General features: G+C 40.3%; 1 protein-coding gene across 2 annotated transcripts; it reads right to left on the bottom strand.

Moving 5' to 3' along the window:
- Nucleotides 1–754: 754 nt before the first annotated feature.
- On the bottom strand, nt 755–17,409 carry slc39a13 (solute carrier family 39 member 13). 2 transcript variants are annotated; one of them, XM_084476503.1, is made up of 10 exons: nt 16,540–17,409; nt 14,734–15,105; nt 13,159–13,266; nt 12,838–12,983; nt 10,188–10,292; nt 8,607–8,696; nt 6,604–6,654; nt 5,842–5,974; nt 5,336–5,435; nt 755–4,688 (listed from the first exon to the last, which is right to left on the bottom strand). In XM_084476503.1, the coding sequence occupies exons 2-10, from the start codon at nt 15,059–15,061 to the stop codon at nt 4,613–4,615; spliced, it is 1,137 nt and encodes a 378-aa protein (XP_084332629.1). In that variant the 5' UTR covers nt 15,062–15,105; nt 16,540–17,409; the 3' UTR covers nt 755–4,612. The 2 variants fall into 2 exon arrangements, with proteins under 2 accessions (XP_084332629.1, XP_084332630.1); XM_084476504.1 differs by lacking the exon at nt 16,540–17,409 and adding an exon at nt 16,265–16,286.
- Nucleotides 17,410–17,656: the final 247 nt, after the last annotated feature.

The raw sequence follows: 17,656 nt of genomic DNA, 5'->3' as shown, positions 1-17,656 counted from the left end.
AATTCATCCCAAGCCATTCCAGCAGGGGTGGATGTACTTTTAAACAGCCAGAGCGTTTAAATGCACAGTAGAAGCGAGAAAAGCTAGAAAGCTGCTTACTCCCCATGAAAAAAACATGTTTATGACAGTATTATTTGTCTTACAAACACTGTAAATGGGAATTCATTCTGCACATGCACCAAAAAGTCAGACTTTGTCAAATCACCAGAACTATTTATACACCAGAACCCCATGAGTGATTTTGAGTTTTGTTGAACTGCTGAAATTGCAACACTAGGCCAGAAAGCCTTTTTACAAGACCCAAGTGACACTTTGTTCATGTCCAATGAAAAGTTAGGCCGTCCTTTTTGTATAAAATCAACATAAATGTGAGAGATATGCCACTTCACTGTGTCTCCGTCACCTGGTGAACCTGGGAGGCGGCGGTCAAAAGTACTGGACACATGTCCAATACTTTGGACTGATTGGACTGATTGTGTGAATCAGGTTTGCTTTATTTATTTTTTATATTAAAGTAGCAGTATGTAGAATGTAGTGGCATATAGCGGAACAAAATTTGCAGAAATGGATTATAAAATTCACAAGTATGTTAGTGTATAATGATTAATGAATCCCATGTATATGTAAGTATAAGAATCGTTGTGTTTCCATTACCTGGAATAAGCCCTTCATGTCTACATAGTGAGAGGGTCCTCTTCCTCAGCGCCCAATGTTCCACCACCATGTTCCGACAGTAGAATGGAAAAACTAGTGTCAATAATATATTCCTGTTTCAGGACGGCCCTCAGGGTTAGCACCACGGACGTGAGGTCACACTATAGGTCATGTTCATAAATGGATGATTTGAGCTGGCTATATGTTTTTGGTTTTAGGTAAGAAATGGTTATGTTAAGGTGTTGTGTTAGAAATGGTAACGTTTAGGTATTAGGTTAGAGAGGGTTAGTTTATTCATATTTTGTATTTGGTTGAAGTAAAGTATTAATTAGTTTCATGAATTATGCTTGAGTAGCTTATGAAATTCATTCAGCAACAAAGGAATAATGAACTTGCGTCCTGAAAGCAGTGTCATGAAAAACGAGGGTCCTGTAACCGCGGTACTGAAGCTGCAGCTTCTGGTTGGAAGCCACGCAGACCCAACGACTTCTGGCCGTTCGCTCTAACATCACACATAATGAAAACTGTATCCTAATGCTTGTACTGCTACAGTTGTTATAGTTTTTATATTATTACAATGTCTATATAGTTATTTTATATTGTCCATATTCAATTTAATGCTTGTCTCTGGATTTTATCCTTTATCCTTGCACTGCCTTTCCTATTTGCACTACCATCATGACACACTATCATGGAGCACCTGACCATACAAGTGCTGTACTACTGTATCAAAGGGCCAGTCCCTGTCCTGTCACTGCAAGCCTGTACAACCCTTAGAACATTCATGTTGACTTTTTATTTTATTTAGTTTATTCAGTATCTCTGATTGTCTTATAGTATTCATGTAGATCTATTTTTTTTATCATGTTTATGCTGTATGTATGCTATGTGTGATGTCTTTAAAGCTACTGTGACCTTGAATTTCCCCTTGGGGATCAATTGATGAGTGTCATGAGTGGCACCCTAAATGATAATCAGCCTTTTGTTCTCTGTATGATGATGATGAAAAATATATATATCACAGCTGCACGCATGTAGTGAACCTCAGTAGGGGTTGTGAACGCAGCCTTTCCTAGCTCCTCCCCCTGCACCCAGGTGCACTATAAAAGGGCCAAGATGGCTGAACTCAACCTCTGCTGGTTGCCTACCAGGCTGGTGAGTAGGGTCCCCACTTTTTAACAGTTTTGAGTTCCAATTTTCCCTTTTTATTAATCTGTGTTTCTTGTTTTTAGGATCCCCTGCTGCTGTTCTGTTTTGGTTTTGTTTTGGTTCTGTTTTGATATTTTCTTTTGTTTGCTTTGGTTAAGTTTGCTTTTGTGTTATTTCCCCTTCTGTTTCATTGTTTTGACAATTGGGTTGCTGGTTTACATAACCTTTGTTTTGTTGTTTGGTTTGGTTTTACTCCAGTTTTCTTTATTTAGTGTCTATCATTATTGTATTAAAATAAACATTTAATATATATATTGTCTCTGCCTCTTTTAGATTTTCAAACCTGTGTCCTTATAATTTCTGTACGGTAATAGTTTAATTTTCTTTGTTCTTTATTTCCTGGGGTGCAATTCCCCAGGTGGCGTTGTCGGTCCCTCTTTAGTTATCTCCCCCCGTTTATATTGAGTTTTATAGAGTCCCGCCACACATGTATAGAAAATGTTTTTAAATTATTATTGACAACATTTAGCTGAACATCATAAGGTCCCAGCCATTCCAGATACTTCCCTGCTGTCAATGCAGGTTAAACAGCAAAAACGCTCTTTCTCCAGTGACGTTCGTGACGCCTTTCTTCTTCGTTGTTTCTTCTATTTGTCTCTCACTGATGCTCCAATCTTTCATCAATGCTTCAGATGTTCTGGATGCAACGGAATATATGATGCATCGTTGCAGCAACATTTAAGATGATCGCGATGAGTTCTGCCCGTTCTGTCATGCTGTCTGACAAACTAGAGTGACGACGGCCGCACTAATCCCGCCTCTTGTGAACTGCAAGCCCACCCCCGTACACGATACCGATGTCTGCATATAAAGCATCAAGTCTGAATCACCCTTAGGGTCGAATCCCCTGATGGGGAAAAATGCAGAGGACATGTCTGAACGGCTTCAGATTGGTTGCAGGCCTATCCAATTGCGTCCAGGGACATTTTGGACGCCTCTTGAAAATCAATAATTAACAGAGGTTCCAGACAAATTGCAGTTTGCAAATCGTCTGATCAGGCCACGCTACCTGATCAAGTGACTTCACACTCGGTTTCAAACCACGGATCAGTCCGGACCTCCAGCAGCCCATGTCCATTTCAGTGGGCGGGAGGACTTACCTTGACAGACAAAATCCTTCAGCCAATCAGTGTAACGACACATGTGATACAAAGAAGGCGGAGAAAACATAACAAAACATGAGACACAAACATGGCAGAGAAAATATATTTTCCACCAAGAAAATCTGGTAGTGCATGCTTGTGTTCTTGTTTACTAGTTCTCATTGAGTCTGTTTCTGCAATAACTGTCTTATGGTAGTACTCACTCGATCATGTTCACCACGCTGCAGTCCCCGGTGAGCCCCTCAACGTTGTCAACCACAACGGTCCCTGGCCCCGATTAAGTTGTCATTTTTGGAAATCGTTGTGGGCTGCTAAAAGTCAAGACAGATTCGTGAAGCAAAACAGATTGTGAGGTCATGTGATCAGGATGTGGCCTCTAGGCTATTACATTCCCGCGTCAATGTGCCAAAACTTGATCATTTGCGCTGCTCGAAATCTCTTAACAATTATGCCCCCCGTCGTTACGGGGGGTTGCAAGGGTCCGGGTTAAACCACTACGTCAACACTTTGTATTCTCTTCCACTGTATTCTGTTTCATTCTATAATTTCAAAACACAAAACGTGGGAGAGCCAAACCATACACAAATTGAGTTAAGTAAACCGATGTTGAATCAAGTCAGATGATTGCAAATTAACATTTCATGAATCTTTGTAACAGAACATCATAGCGTTTAATGTTATGATTGTACAATGCTTATTCCATAATGGTCACTTGTCAGCTACCTTTGTTTCCAAAATAAGTACATATATATTTTTTATCTTTACAAAAATATTCAGATAAGTAAAATCCCATACCTATCTATCATTTGTGTTTAAAAAATATATTGATATTGATGATTGTCAATTAGAAATTACATATAGCTTTTTGGTAAAATGTGAAGTAAATTCCATACCGTGATAAATTGTATTAGCCGTCATATCATTAAATATAATTTCATTAAATATTTTCTTCTGTTCAGCAAACGGGTAACAATATGGGTTTCATCCCTAGTGTAGTGTAAAGATATAACAAAACAAACAAAGCATTTTGTTTTGGTGCAGATCAGGCAGAAAAATACCAGAGCCTCCCAACAAATAACATCGTTCTGATGACCCGGCTGTCCGGCCCACAGAACCCATCATTTTAATCTTGCTCATCGATTTTTGCTTTTAAATAAATATGCTTAGGAGAAACGAACATACAAAAATACGGTATATAGTGTAAAAAGTCAATTCTGTAAAGAAAGGCCCTAACAGTAAGTATAGATGTACAGGTTTAATACTAAACTTTGTGTTGAGGGGTAACTTCGTCCCTACCTGTGTGTATACATTAACGGTTTGTGCAAAACATGATTTAGTTTAGTCAACAATGTGAGACAATTTGACATAACCCCCGGTACAAGCACCATCGACCCCAAAGCTGCTCCAGGTTTGGCACATCTCCAAATGTTTACATCCATCGGTTGTCAGCAGACGGCGTCGTAGTTTGGGTCCTTCTTTAAAGTGCTTGTTAAGTGTCTTTTTGTAAAAAATTTGGCAGTGGTGGTGGTGTTCATTTGAGTGTAAAATGTGCTGTGAATGGCGTTTCCATGAGGAGGAGAGAGGACTGAGTGTAATAGGTGTTGGAGAAATGATTGGTGTTGTGTCCGAGCTTCTCCCCCCCGGGGTCAGTCCACGACGAAGGACAACAGAGCCATCACCGCTACCCCCAGGCAGATTAGCCCCACCTGCATCAGGGAATGTCTGAAAAACAGATAAAAACATACTCAAACTAATTTCATATTCAGCATTATACCCAGTTAAATGGGTCATGATCATCTATCGAGAGAGAGATATATATATATATATATATATTTTGTATATGCTACAAGTGAACCTCCACAGACGGTGCAATTTGATTGGTTCGCTATCTCGTTTATTTTTGTAAAAAAATCAAAACAACAAGGAAAGAGTTTTGAAAAGAGATTTGAAAAGTCTTCAAAAGTGTTCAAAAGTCTAAATGGAGTAAACAATGTAAACATTCAACAGTTGATTCTGGAAAAAAATATAAATGATATCGACAATCTGTCTAGATATATTTGAAGAACAGTGTGTTGATTTGTTAAATGTTTGAACGAAGGTTAATGCTAAAGAATTGACGAAGTTGCCAAGTCTGAAGTAGTTGAAGTGTGAGAGAACTTCCATTATAATAATAATATTTTAAAATTGTAATAGTTTTAAGAGGTTCAAAATATAACAAATAAATTGAATGGACTCTCCAGGTGAAAAATTGTGGAAGGAGTAAGGTCCCAACATTTTTAGAGAATAATAAAGAATAAAGAAAGAATGAATAAAGCCTAAGAATAACAATGGTTGAGCGCTGCTTGCAGTAGTAAAAACACCACCCATACCTAACGTTAGACTCTTCCAGCAGGTCAGGCATGACGTTCACCAAGGCTATGTAGAGGAACCCGCCAGATGTGAACGGCAATATCCATGCAGTCGCATTGTCTAAGAAAAACACAGGGGTGCAATAGAGAGGTTAGTTAGAGTGGTAGTGTGGTTAGGGTGGGGTCTTATGGCGCTACAGCCAATCAATCAATCAATCGCTACAGCCAATCAATCAATCCTTTATTTATTCAGGGTAAATCACACAGAGAAGCGTCACTTATTTTCAAGCGTACCCCGGGTACAGTGCAAATACAAGTTAACATACAAAAGGCACACTGAAATCAATACACAATAGATGAAAAATAAAAAAAAGATAATAAACATGAGACAATTTGTCCAAAAAAAAAAAAACTAAAACAGAAGAAGGTTTTGGATGCTATTCCAAATACGGGAGGCATCACATAAAAAGGCAGAGTTCCATGAAGCTCGGCAGACGCGGCCCGGTCTCTCGTGCGGTCTCTCTCACCTGTGCGCTGCGCTGACTGGCAGCACAGCGCGGTGGTAGCTCCGAGCACGCCCACCAGCGCCGTGGACAGCTGCATGCGCGCTGCGCTCCAGCGGTCAAAGCCGGCCCGCAGCAGGATGGCAAAGTCCCCGACCTGCGCGCACACACACACACACACACACACACACACACACACACACACACACACACACACACACACACACACACACACACACACACACACACACACACACACACACACACACACACACACACACACACACACACACACACACACACACACGAACACACGTTACAGAGAGCGGGGACGCGTCCGCCAAAATAACAAGGCACTATGAGTCAATGGCTTTAAACTGACTGACGAGAACATCTTCAGCTTTGTTACAACTACGTCCACACCGCTTAATTTGCTTTTATTAGTTCAATTGAAATGGTGTGTTAAATATTTTTTATTTTAAATTTCTTACTGGAAAGGTTTTGAAGCAGTTTTGAAACTATGAAAATAAAGTTCAGAGCCATACAGTCCACTGCAGCTGGTGTTGATGTTCTCCATGTGCACCGCTATACCTAACTAGAATATAACTATAACTATATTAAGAAGTTACTGGCTGATGAAAGCGAAAGGGACTTCAACAGAAGACTCGTCATAACGACCTGCATACAAATACTGCTACCTTTTCAAGATGGAAAGCATTTTGGTTCAAAATAACTATAAATAAAGAGTATTAGGGCTTAGTCAGCACACCATCCGTGTAGTCTCACCTCATGTGGGATCTCATGGAGCAGGATGGCAAAGGTGGTCAGGAAGCCAACCTGCAACAGCCAAATAATATGGTAAAGAAATATGACATTGGAGTCCATATTAAACAAATAAATATATAAATATATCAATTAAATAAGTAAATGAGGCTATATATATATATATATATATATATATATATATATATATATATATATATATATATATTACAATAACAATTATATATACATTGAATTGATCAATATATATGGAAATAAATACAGGTTTTTACTTAAGCAAATAGGTTTATTCAAAAGGACTACTGATATTTATTTCAGGGGACTTTTGTTTCACCATGCCACATTCACGCATTTAATGCCAAATTTAGTTCATAATGCCACATTTATTTATTAAACCCATATGTATTCCACATTTCCATCTGGTTCAGTAGTTGGTGGTCATCTCTGACCCAAGCGACAGCACTGAGTCAGTGAATACACAGCAGCAGTAAATACACGAGAGGCCGGGACATGAATGGTGGATGGGAGGACATTACTTACACAGGGCCTGTGTAAGTATTGGTAGTAGTATTGGTAGTATTGTAAGTATTGTAGTATTGGCACAGGGCCTGTGCCGATACGGTGGAACACTGCTGCTGTGCAGACAACATTGAAGAGTTCTCTGGGCTCCCAGATAACCATACTGTTCTTTGCAGATCAAAAATACCATTTGGCACCGTGTTGTGGACTTAGAAATACTCGGGCGGATAAGTGCTTTTCAAGGTTTGGACAAAGTGGATAAAGTGTTAAATAGTTTGAGACTGATTGAGCACCGTGTTCGTGTGGAAGATGTCCAAGAACGTTAACGTTACTTAGAGCACAGGTGCAGGACGCCCGACTCTGGACCTTCCAGGCGATATGCTCTCTACCTTTGTGTTGCTTTGTGCATTTTTTTTTTCTGCCAATCAACCCGAGAAATCGTGGCTGCCTTGTTCCAAGATAACCACGCCATTCATTTTAATATACCAGATGGGCATTATGAGATAAATGTGGCATTTAACAAATAAATGTGGCATTATTAAATAAATGTCACCTGAAATAAATAAATGTGGCATAATTAAATAAATGTCCCTAAAAGGAATAAAAACGTCCTTTTGATATTTTATATTTCTTCAGCCATATTTATTTAACATAGTCTCAAACAGCATCCCATAAAGAAATGGGCTCCACTGAAGCTTTACTCGTGTAGCCAACAAACACATTGGCCGGTGGAAACATTGTGCGTGCATCGAATAGTGATGTGGCGCTGGGTAAACGCACAGCATTCAGTCAGAGGGAAGACGGCTTTGGAAGCCTCGGCGTAAACAGAAAAATGGCAAGCAGGGGGCCGAGCCTTTTGGAGACATGTAGTGAACTTCCTTTCTGGCCGAGTTGTAGTTCACACTGTTAGCCTTATGCCGGTCCAGCTGGACTCCTTCCTTCCCACTGCTGCCATGACGCCAACGCATTGGTATGCCGCACTTTATTATGCCGCAATGCAGAAAGCTCCCTTTGCAACTGTTTTTAATCTACAAAGTGGCAAATCATAGAAACCTGTATTCTTGAAAATCATCTTCAAACATGTTACAGTGACATCCGAGTGAAATACAGGTGACCGCATAAGTGGGTTTGTGAGATTGCTGATGAAGCAGATCTCCTGCCAACAGATTTGCATACTCTGCCAAACATGATAGTTACAAGAGAGGCAGAATCTGTTCCAACTTTAACAGATCATCTTGTTATTCTGGTCAATTAATATCAGAATTGTGATCCATGGACGTAAGATACAGGACACAAACGTTTCAAAATCCCAATACATCTCAGGTATTAAATGTGTGTTTACTACCGTCATCATTAGCATCAACATAGGAATGTGACAACACTTTTGCTAAGAAGGATTTAACCGAAAACACTTACCAATATTGCCGAACAGAGCAGCACATTATGCAAATCAACACTTATGTTAGGCTACGCCAAAGATATCTTACCTTTTTGCTGACCAGGAAACTCCCTGCTACGGCTAACCCATGGGTGAAGTTGTCAATGCAGTTAGCCAGAAGATTCAGGTAACCGCTGGTCTGGAACCACAACAGTATTTCGGTTACATGTTAAAATTGTTTCTGGATGCTCTGATCATGCCAAATGGAACTAGCTCAGATAAACTGGACAATTGATGCTCCATAAGGGATTCACATCCTTTAAAATAGCCTATTTGCGGTCCTACCACAGTAAATACAAATAGTTACTACTGTGAACACTAAGAAGCACTTATTCACATTTTCCGCCCATAATCCCATTTTGATTTCACCTTTATTTCTTGCGGCTGTGGCCTACTGCTCTGATGTCATTCATATCAAGGTTGGTTTTTTACATTTTGTTGTTTGTTTTACGGAGAACTTCATCTAGACCTCTTGAGGGACTGAAAGTGTTCAGGAGGTATATTCCACTGGGGGTTTGAGAAGCTCTACAGGACTGTAATTGTGGTGAAGTGCTTTAAATAAACTTCACTTGAAATGGCTTTTGAAGGCAGATCTACCCGACCTGTGGCTGAGTCCATTTGTTACACAAAATTGAAGAAAATAACAGGGTGGTGCCAGATTTCTCCAAGTAGGAATATTTACTGTTTGACTTATTAAGGAGTTGAGCTGACTCTGAAGATTAGAGTTGGAGACATTTGAAAAAGAGAAAAAAAAAAAGACTACACTACTGTGCAACATGCTAAAATAAGGTTGAATGCCATTTTGACAATTCCCCAACAATCACCAGCATGGGGATCTTCATTCATGGTCTTCTCCACCCTGCTTTCCATCATAGAGTGAGCTTCATGTTAGCCATTCATTGTGATGGATGGTAGCCATTTTGACAACCTAATGGTGCCTGGCCCATTACAGAATTGGGACAAATAACAAGAAGAGTTACAGCATGAAGCCTTTACAGCCTTAAGCTCTGCTGTTGGAGGAAACAGAAATCCAACCAAGACATGTTGAGTTGTGACCTGTCATAATTGGTCAATCTTTTTACGTTTTTTTATAGTTGACATTTATGGCAGGAATGGTTTATTTAGAAGTTTATTAGGAACTCGTTTCCCAAATGGGTTAGGGTTAGGCCAGACGATATTTGGTTCCCTCATAGTGTTTGGACGTTTATTGAAGTGCCATATTTCCAAACACACACACCATTAGTGAACGTTACCGCTATCATTCAAATTGAAAGTTGCAATCGTAAAGATTTTCATGAAAATAAAAGTGTGGTAAGTTGCTTACTAACACAGAATTAGGAATGTTACGAACTAGATGTCGGTGTTGACATTTCCTAGATATGAGTAATAATTACCGAAGAAAACGAAACAGAAATCTGCGAGATTTCCACTTTAACCTAAAACTTCTTGCGTACAAATAAAAATAATTCCAAAGCAGCATCATTATTATTGTATTAATCCAGGGATTGTAGAAATCTCCAAAATGCCACGGCATGGTGTTGTGATCATCTACATCACTTGCCTCATCATTTCCACATTAACCGATAGTGCTTTTATTTTGAAGAGAACCACGTCCTGTCTGCCTACATACCTTGATGGTGTGTGTTCCCCTCTGAACGCAGAGCTCCTTGGAGGAGAGCTTCCCGTTCTTCAGCGACCGCTCTGTATTTCCACCGAGGACAGAACCAGACAATGCCTGGGCAGAAAATAAACGGAATAAAATGAGTCATGTGGGAAGGAAAATGAAATGACACACATTAAACTAAAACTGTACACCATACTTTACAGTACACAAGGTTACTCAGCACTCAAAGCATGCATTTTATACAGTATTAAGTATGACCTTGTAAAAAGACAGTAGATCTTTTCCCATACTACATTATTATAGAAATGTTTGCCAATGAGAAAGAAATCGAACTGAATGGGAAAGAACTGTCCGGCTGTCCACTGAATACATTTTTATTGTTCTACAAATTTGTATGCATTTCTAAAATCTCTAAATAATCTTGACTAGAGAGTACTCATTTGGTTCCTTTACTTATCTTTTTTTTAATGAAGGTGCCTCCTTATTATATGTCCAGTACAAGTTTTGCACAAAAAGATTATAGGCTAATTACGTGTTCCAAATAATTTCTGACTTAAATAAATTAGAAAGTCAAATGAGTTTTTTCTGCCTGTTATACCACACCAGGTATGTAACCAACTACCGACGATCATTAAAAATAAGAAATGCCTTCACAGGTAACCAAAGTGTAATGTGCTTGCTTTATCTGACAAGCAGCCAAGAGCAAGTACTCCTTTTATAACGATCCATTGACCAAATATTTTATTGAACTCCAACATTACGTAGCAATTGTTTGTTAGTTGTACTTCAGTCACTAAAATGAATTATAGGGTTATATTAAATTTGATAAAAATTTTCTGTCAATCGACTAATCTTTAAAGCCCTACATCACAGCATTGTTAAATAATTGATCCTGTTTGGTCAATAACGTTTCAATGGTGTGCACTATTTTTCAATAAAAGGACAGAACTATTAAAGGTCTGACTTTTTACAGTTCCAAAATCAATGTGCTTCAAATTCAAAAAATTCTTATCAAAGACCACGTGCTAGATAGCGTTTAATCACACGGAGAAGTGTTGATTCTTATGGTTTGCGTTCAAATGATCAGTTGTTGTTGTCTGTTCCATTTGCCCGCACAGAATTGGGAAAAAAGGCTTTCACGTACTCTGCTCCTTCTACATGGAACACGCTGCAAAAAGACGTACAAACAGACAAAATAACAGAACTGATTTTAATTGCTGTCTGTATGTTACAACTGTAACTTTTGCTGCCTTTTTTGCACGTAACGTCGTAACGGTTACGATAGTTTGATCACCTAGTTAACACGCTTAGCCTGTAAAAGCTGTTAGGGGGTTGTATAAAAACCTCATAAAATAAAAATTACTTAAATAACAGCAGCCTACGATAAAAACACAGCTAATTATATTAAAAAAAAAAAAAAAAATCAGAATGCACTCTAAGTTCGATCACTTGACATAAAAGAAAATTGCCACTGATTGAGCAACAAGAATGCACAAAAACCTCTGCACTGACCAGGTCCAGACTGCTGCCAGAAATGAAGTTCATGCAACACACTAAAACTCTGCAATTCTGAAAACACAGTTGCCCTTCCCATGATAAAAGCAAAGCTGCAGCTTCAACACCAGGTTGGGCGACGACCCTTCCCGTGATCAATGTAGTGCAATGTAGCGCATACGTGTAATATTTGATCTATGAAACCATCACATCTCAAACGTCATCTTAAAACCGACATGCAGTGCTCTAAGAAAAAACTTAGTTTATTTTTCCTAAGAAAACGTGTTGGATTGAAGCAGTCAAAGTCCACGATTCAATAGTCTGGAACAACATCTTTGTGTGCCTTGGCAAGCACAGACAACAGTTCCGCGAATATTACTTAGTGACGGCCAAAGGGCACAACTGGACGAGAAACCTGTTCAGTGCTGATTGCAGTGTGTGTGTATGAACAACTGTTTGTTTGTTTGTGTTTGTGTGTGTGTGTGTGTGTGTTTCTAGTGCTTCCACTTTGTACAGCCGAGTTAAAAATAAAGATAAATATTATAAATATTTTTAAGAATGAATGTGTCTCCTGCGTGAACTGTGCTTAGCTGAATAGGGCCGGCCTACGTTACTGTATTTTGTTATATTTTATAACATTGGTCATAATGGTGGTGCTTGAAGGTGCCATGACTTGCCACCAGGTGTGGTGTGACTAGCCGTTACAAGCTGCTTTGGAAATCAGCCCCTTAAGAGATCACAGGTCTGCGTGTCCACCTAAATGTGTGACGGATAGATGAGCGACGTTTGCTACAGTCCACTGGGTGGGCTGATAGACTGATCTGTCCGGCACACACCTAGGTGGGCGTCATAAGGGGCAGATTTCCAAAACGGCTTGTAACGGCTAATCACACCACACCTGGTGACATGTGGGGCACCTTTAATGGTGGTAATGGGGAGACAAATATTTTATGAGGTGATAGCAGTATAAAAAGTTTGAGAACCACTGATCTAGACATAATCTGATTATCACTCGGTATTCTGAATGTATTCTGGTAGTAAGTAAACCATGCCACCCGCCATGAGGCAATTTTAGATTACGAAGATTGCCATACAACGACTTTTAGTGAACAGACTTTCAGCATAGCGATGTAGAGGAAGCGATACTGGAACTTTTACTTACAGAAGAGGTCGCATCTAGGTCAGCAGTAGGTGCAGGCTCAGCGTTGCTGTTCTGGTCTGGAAACATCTTCTCGAGAAGTAGGAAGGACAGTAGGCCAACGATGACCCAGAGGCCCTGGACCGTGTAGTGGTGGTGGTGACTACCCTCTGGACAGAATGAGTGTAAGAGCATAAGTCCAAGTGGGACCAGTAGAAGGAGGGATTGAAAAGTCTAAGGGACGTTGCATTGTATTAAAAAGGTGTGAGATGGACATGGGAGCCGATTTAGCTAAATCAATTAATCTTAACTGTCACGAGCCGATATTGGGTAGACATAACAAACCTGATTGGTTACAGAGGGCCCAAGCCTCAGGAAGGAGGTGGAGAAACACATCGCCAAGGAGACCGCCAATAGCAAAGCTCAGAAGCTGCTTCAGCTTTTGGCCTCCGGCTGCAAAAGAAAACGGCGGTGGAGAAAGAAAGCGTGTCATGTCCATGTACGGAGAAACAATCGATTTTGTTTTATATAAAGTCAGCTATTATAGCTGACTTTATAATAACATGTTTGTCAGAATAATTTATTTCCATTGCTTCTTTAAAACCAATCTTTCTTCCAATGAGCCTCTTTGCAGCAACAGCATTGGCCTGGTTACTTTTAATTCAACTAGTTAATGCATAATGAGTACATATTGCAATTAGGATGATTAGCTTCAGATTGCTACAAATCAAGATATTACTCAGCTGGATGGGGTTGACACCGTTAAGTCTCAGCTTATGACCAACTAACCTCAGGTTCAAGAGTGCCCTAGAAAAGTCACGGCCTGAAATACACACTGGAATGCTGTGTTCCTCTGGGTGGGGCTGTTTAAAAGACCTGCCAGCTCAGGCTAACAAGACCTGCTACTGTTTTTACTTGTCGAGACACATACAGGCATGGGTAATGTCCAATACATCTTTTTCATTTTGAAGAACGATTATTTTCATACAAATATATATATTTTTAAAGACATAAAATGAAAAGGAAAAAAAAGGACCCAAATACTGTGTAGAACTTTGGACATGACATAATTGCATGACTACAATTAAGTACCAAAGCAGGGGGTTGCCCAAAACGACTAGATCACAATGGTGTTAGGAAATGATATCGAATACAATGACAGCTAAACTTTGAGGACAATTCCGGTATTTTGAACATTGAGCCCCCTTTCTGGTTTGTCTAGGATGAAACAGAGTGGTTGACACCATAATTTTGACTATTGGTCCTGTCTCGGTATTTGGCTCATTTAGAATCGTCCCTGCCTGCTTCAGAATGGCGGGCTACAGGCATTCACAAACCGGTCCTTAAAACAACCCTAAACGATTGTTTTCAGAAATGTGCAACTCACCGAGTGGTTAGTGGTGTTCGTTGATGTTCCAAATCAAGTATCGTAGCGAAATACAGTTTTTGTCGTGTTTTATTGCACAATTATCGCATTTTATAAATCCCATTGATTTCTGTTGGAAGACTCATTGCTCGTTGGCCGGAAACGGAAAGGGGGGCTGTTTACGTTTGGTTGTAGTCTTTTCGCTCGGTTCTAGCCCTACTGTTACGGAGAACCGAGCAAAAAGACTACAACCAAACGTAAACACCCGAGACAGGACCAATAGTCAAAATTTCGGTGTCACCCACTCTATTTCAAACCAGACAAACCAGAAATGGGAACTGTCCTTTAAATTTCCCATGACATGCCACCAGCAGCACGCCCACCTGTGATGTCATAAGGGGAAGGTTTCCAAAACGGCTTGTAACGGCTAATCACACCATACCTTCTGGCGTGTCACGGGACCTTTGATCATTCAGTCATCAAGGACAACAAAAACATTGCAGATGAATTACTTCCCCTTGGGCTCAACATGTTATTCCGATCTAATTTCCCACCTTCGGTTTTCAGGGCGGCGCCGGCTTCGATCGGAATGACGAGCAGCGGGAAGACGCCGCTGAGGCCCACGATGACGGAGCCCACCAGGGAGTACAGCCACACCTCAGCCTGCTCGCCCGCAAACAGGTCAGCCAGCCCCTGGAAGCCCAGCAGCTCCGCGAGCAAGCTGTTCCCTTGTCCCGCAGCCGCATCTGTGGAGTGGCCCATCGCCGTCTGGGTCATCTTCTGGTTGCTTGATGCGCACCTGGAGGTCAGAACCATCAGGGTGACGCCGACGAACACAGCGGCTAGAGCCCAGCTGGGCTTCCCTCGGCCCGCGGCTTTCATCCGTTCCAAGGTCCAAAGAGAGCTCTCAGGCAGCAGGGGAGACGCTGGAAGACGACGCAATCGTCAAAAAAAAGAAGGCATGATTGTTAATCCAATTTCTGATTTCTCTTTCAAGAAAAACATTTTCATATCCAAAGGTTTGATTTGAAGACTAAATGTATCAATAAAGAATAATAATTAAAAACGTAGGTAAGTGGCAACTCTGGTGGCCAAAAATGGAAAGTAACATAATGACTTGTTGAGGATAGTTTAAGTTTAGTTGTACTTCCCCAAACAAAAAAGATGCATTGGATTACAATCATAATCCAATGAAAGTGCATCAGTTAAGGGGCAAAACAATAGTCAATTACTGAAATGAGAACTCTTAGGTAGAATAAAAAGTAATAAAGTCACACATTATCCATTAAAAATGGTCATCCAGCTGTTCAGATATCGTTTGTATGAGCAGATTGTATGCTTGCTTAAAATGTATTCACAGAATGAGAGATTGAATAACCAGGGAACAACAGATAGCCTGCAGGCCAGCTTTTGTGTACAGGAAGAAGGGAATAGAACAATAGCCTATCAGATCATGGCGGCTCCATGGGGATCTTACATCATCTAATTCAAACAAACATACAAATGGAAGTTTGTTTGAATAAGGTAAAGTTGAACTGTCACTTAACTGTATAGGCCTTAAAAACAACAGGGAATAAGTTATGCCTCATTGTTTATTCTTTATTGAATTAGAACCACATTCTAGCTACAGCTCTATCAATTATTGCACACAACATCATCACATCAATACCATTACATGTTGGCTCTATAGTTAAGCAGGGGGGAGGTTTGCATTTGCTTTGCGTTCAATATAAACTGCTTGTTCCTTACCCAAATGACCTAGTTTGCCAGTACAATGTTTGCATGCAGTGGCTTAGCGAACAACAACAACACACACAAACTGTACACCTATGTACACCTATGAAAAGTGTGTAAGGATACCAAGGTAACTTCAAGTTGCTAGAAATCACAATATTTTGCAATACACAATCAGATTACTGTCGGTTCTACAAAGAGCTAGATATCATGCAAACGAATAGTAATCACTGAACCAGTGAGATCTTTATAGCAGCACATTCGGATGCGAAGGACGCGACATAACTCATACATGTTACGCTAAAGATACGATTCCAAACGGTGCGACCTGAAGTGTGATTGTGAACATACATGGAGTGTCTTGTACTACGCACGTATAACACGCTGGCTAACGCGGTCACCAAAAGTAAATATCCAGGCTAGCTAACACAAGCTATCGCGACAACACTCTCAAACTAACGCTAACTCGGCTAATAGCGTAACAAGTCACCACCACTGGGAATCAGTGTCGCCAAGTTGCAATGGATTCTACCTTAAGGCAGTAACAACAACAACAACAACAACAAAACCCTACTCAACTCATTGCACTTAAAGAAAAAGTCATAATAATGTGCATTTGTTAAAACCTTATATGTTTTGCAGTCCTGGCACCAGTGTGTCCCTGCCATCCAGGCCGGATCGGTTGAATGCAGGCTTCCGCCGTGGCGTTTCTCTTTAAGCCAGCGGCAGTGGTCCCACTGCTCCCGGAACGAGGCTGCTGGTGAGCAAGACTTTTCCAGAGAGCCACGTATCACCGGTTCAGTGCGTGGGGGGAAGCTCGGGGTAGGATGTAGTGCTGGGAGTCTGAGGACTGTCTCTCCCTGGATGGCCCGCCCTCAATCTGAGAAAGCCAAATGCTGGGATCCCCTTGAGATTATGAATCTGCCGTAGACACAACATATGATACAGGCCAGGGTGTTTTGATGTCACCATGCGATGCGATAGTCTCAGAAAGGTTAAATAACAATACAGGCCAGGGTGTTTTGATGTTACCATGCGATGCAATAGTCTCAGAAAGGTTAAATAACAACATAAGGATACTTTTTCAAAATCAAAGAATGAATTTATTAATCAGAACACTCACTTTTTTTTATTTATGAACGAAAATCAGTAGGGGATGCGCGTATGAACAACTGTGCGCGGCTTGTATGCAAAGGGACCATTTGAGTTCACAGACACAAACTTTCCTCGGGTCCTTTGTGTTGACAAATTATACATATGGAAGAACAAGTCTTACAAGCTATCTCACTCTGTTTTGAATGCAACTGTAATTATACTGAAATGCTACTGTAGAAACGCATATCCATATAATCCAAGTCTTCCTTTAAGTAACAGCACTGAAGCATTACAAAAACAGAGGACCTGTATTATATCATCAGTGTTCTCCTAAAGATCCTGTTACACTGTAATTGAATAACTCACAATAACTAGTTCCTGCCATCACATAAACACGGTATTTATGACACTTACTTCAGTACAGTAATATAGCAGTATAGTTTTGCTGATACTGGTGCCTAAACTATAATGTCCATTCCTCCATGCATCTGGTTGGCCTGAGTTAGGAATAATGCAAAAAAAAAAAAAAAGTTGTATTGTATTTTTTGTTTATAATTTCGACACTTCAGTTATTAAATGTAATACAGCGCAATCAGCCACTTAGGGCGCACTCCCACTAGGTTCACCCCCTGAGGTCGTTTGGCTGGT

This window comes from Micromesistius poutassou (assembly GCF_964030765.1).
Source record: "Micromesistius poutassou genome assembly, chromosome: 12".
Classification (NCBI taxonomy): Eukaryota; Metazoa; Chordata; class Actinopteri; order Gadiformes; family Gadidae; genus Micromesistius; species Micromesistius poutassou.
Note: the sequence above shows the minus strand (reverse complement) of the source record. Positions and strands in the feature narration are given on the sequence as shown.

Bases quoted from the DNA above. Each gene is read 5' to 3' on its own strand.
- slc39a13 (XM_084476503.1), bottom strand. From the start codon at position 15,061: ATGAAAGCCGCGGGCCGAGGGAAGCCCAGCTGGGCTCTAGCCGCTGTG. The intron at 13,267-14,733 runs GTGGGAAATTAG...TTTCTTTTGCAG, and splicing joins CGCCGCCCTGAAAACCGAAG to CCGGAGGCCAAAAGCTGAAG. The intron at 6,655-8,606 runs GTAAGATATCTT...TGGCTGTTGCAG, and splicing joins GTTTCCTGGTCAGCAAAAAG to GTTGGCTTCCTGACCACCTT.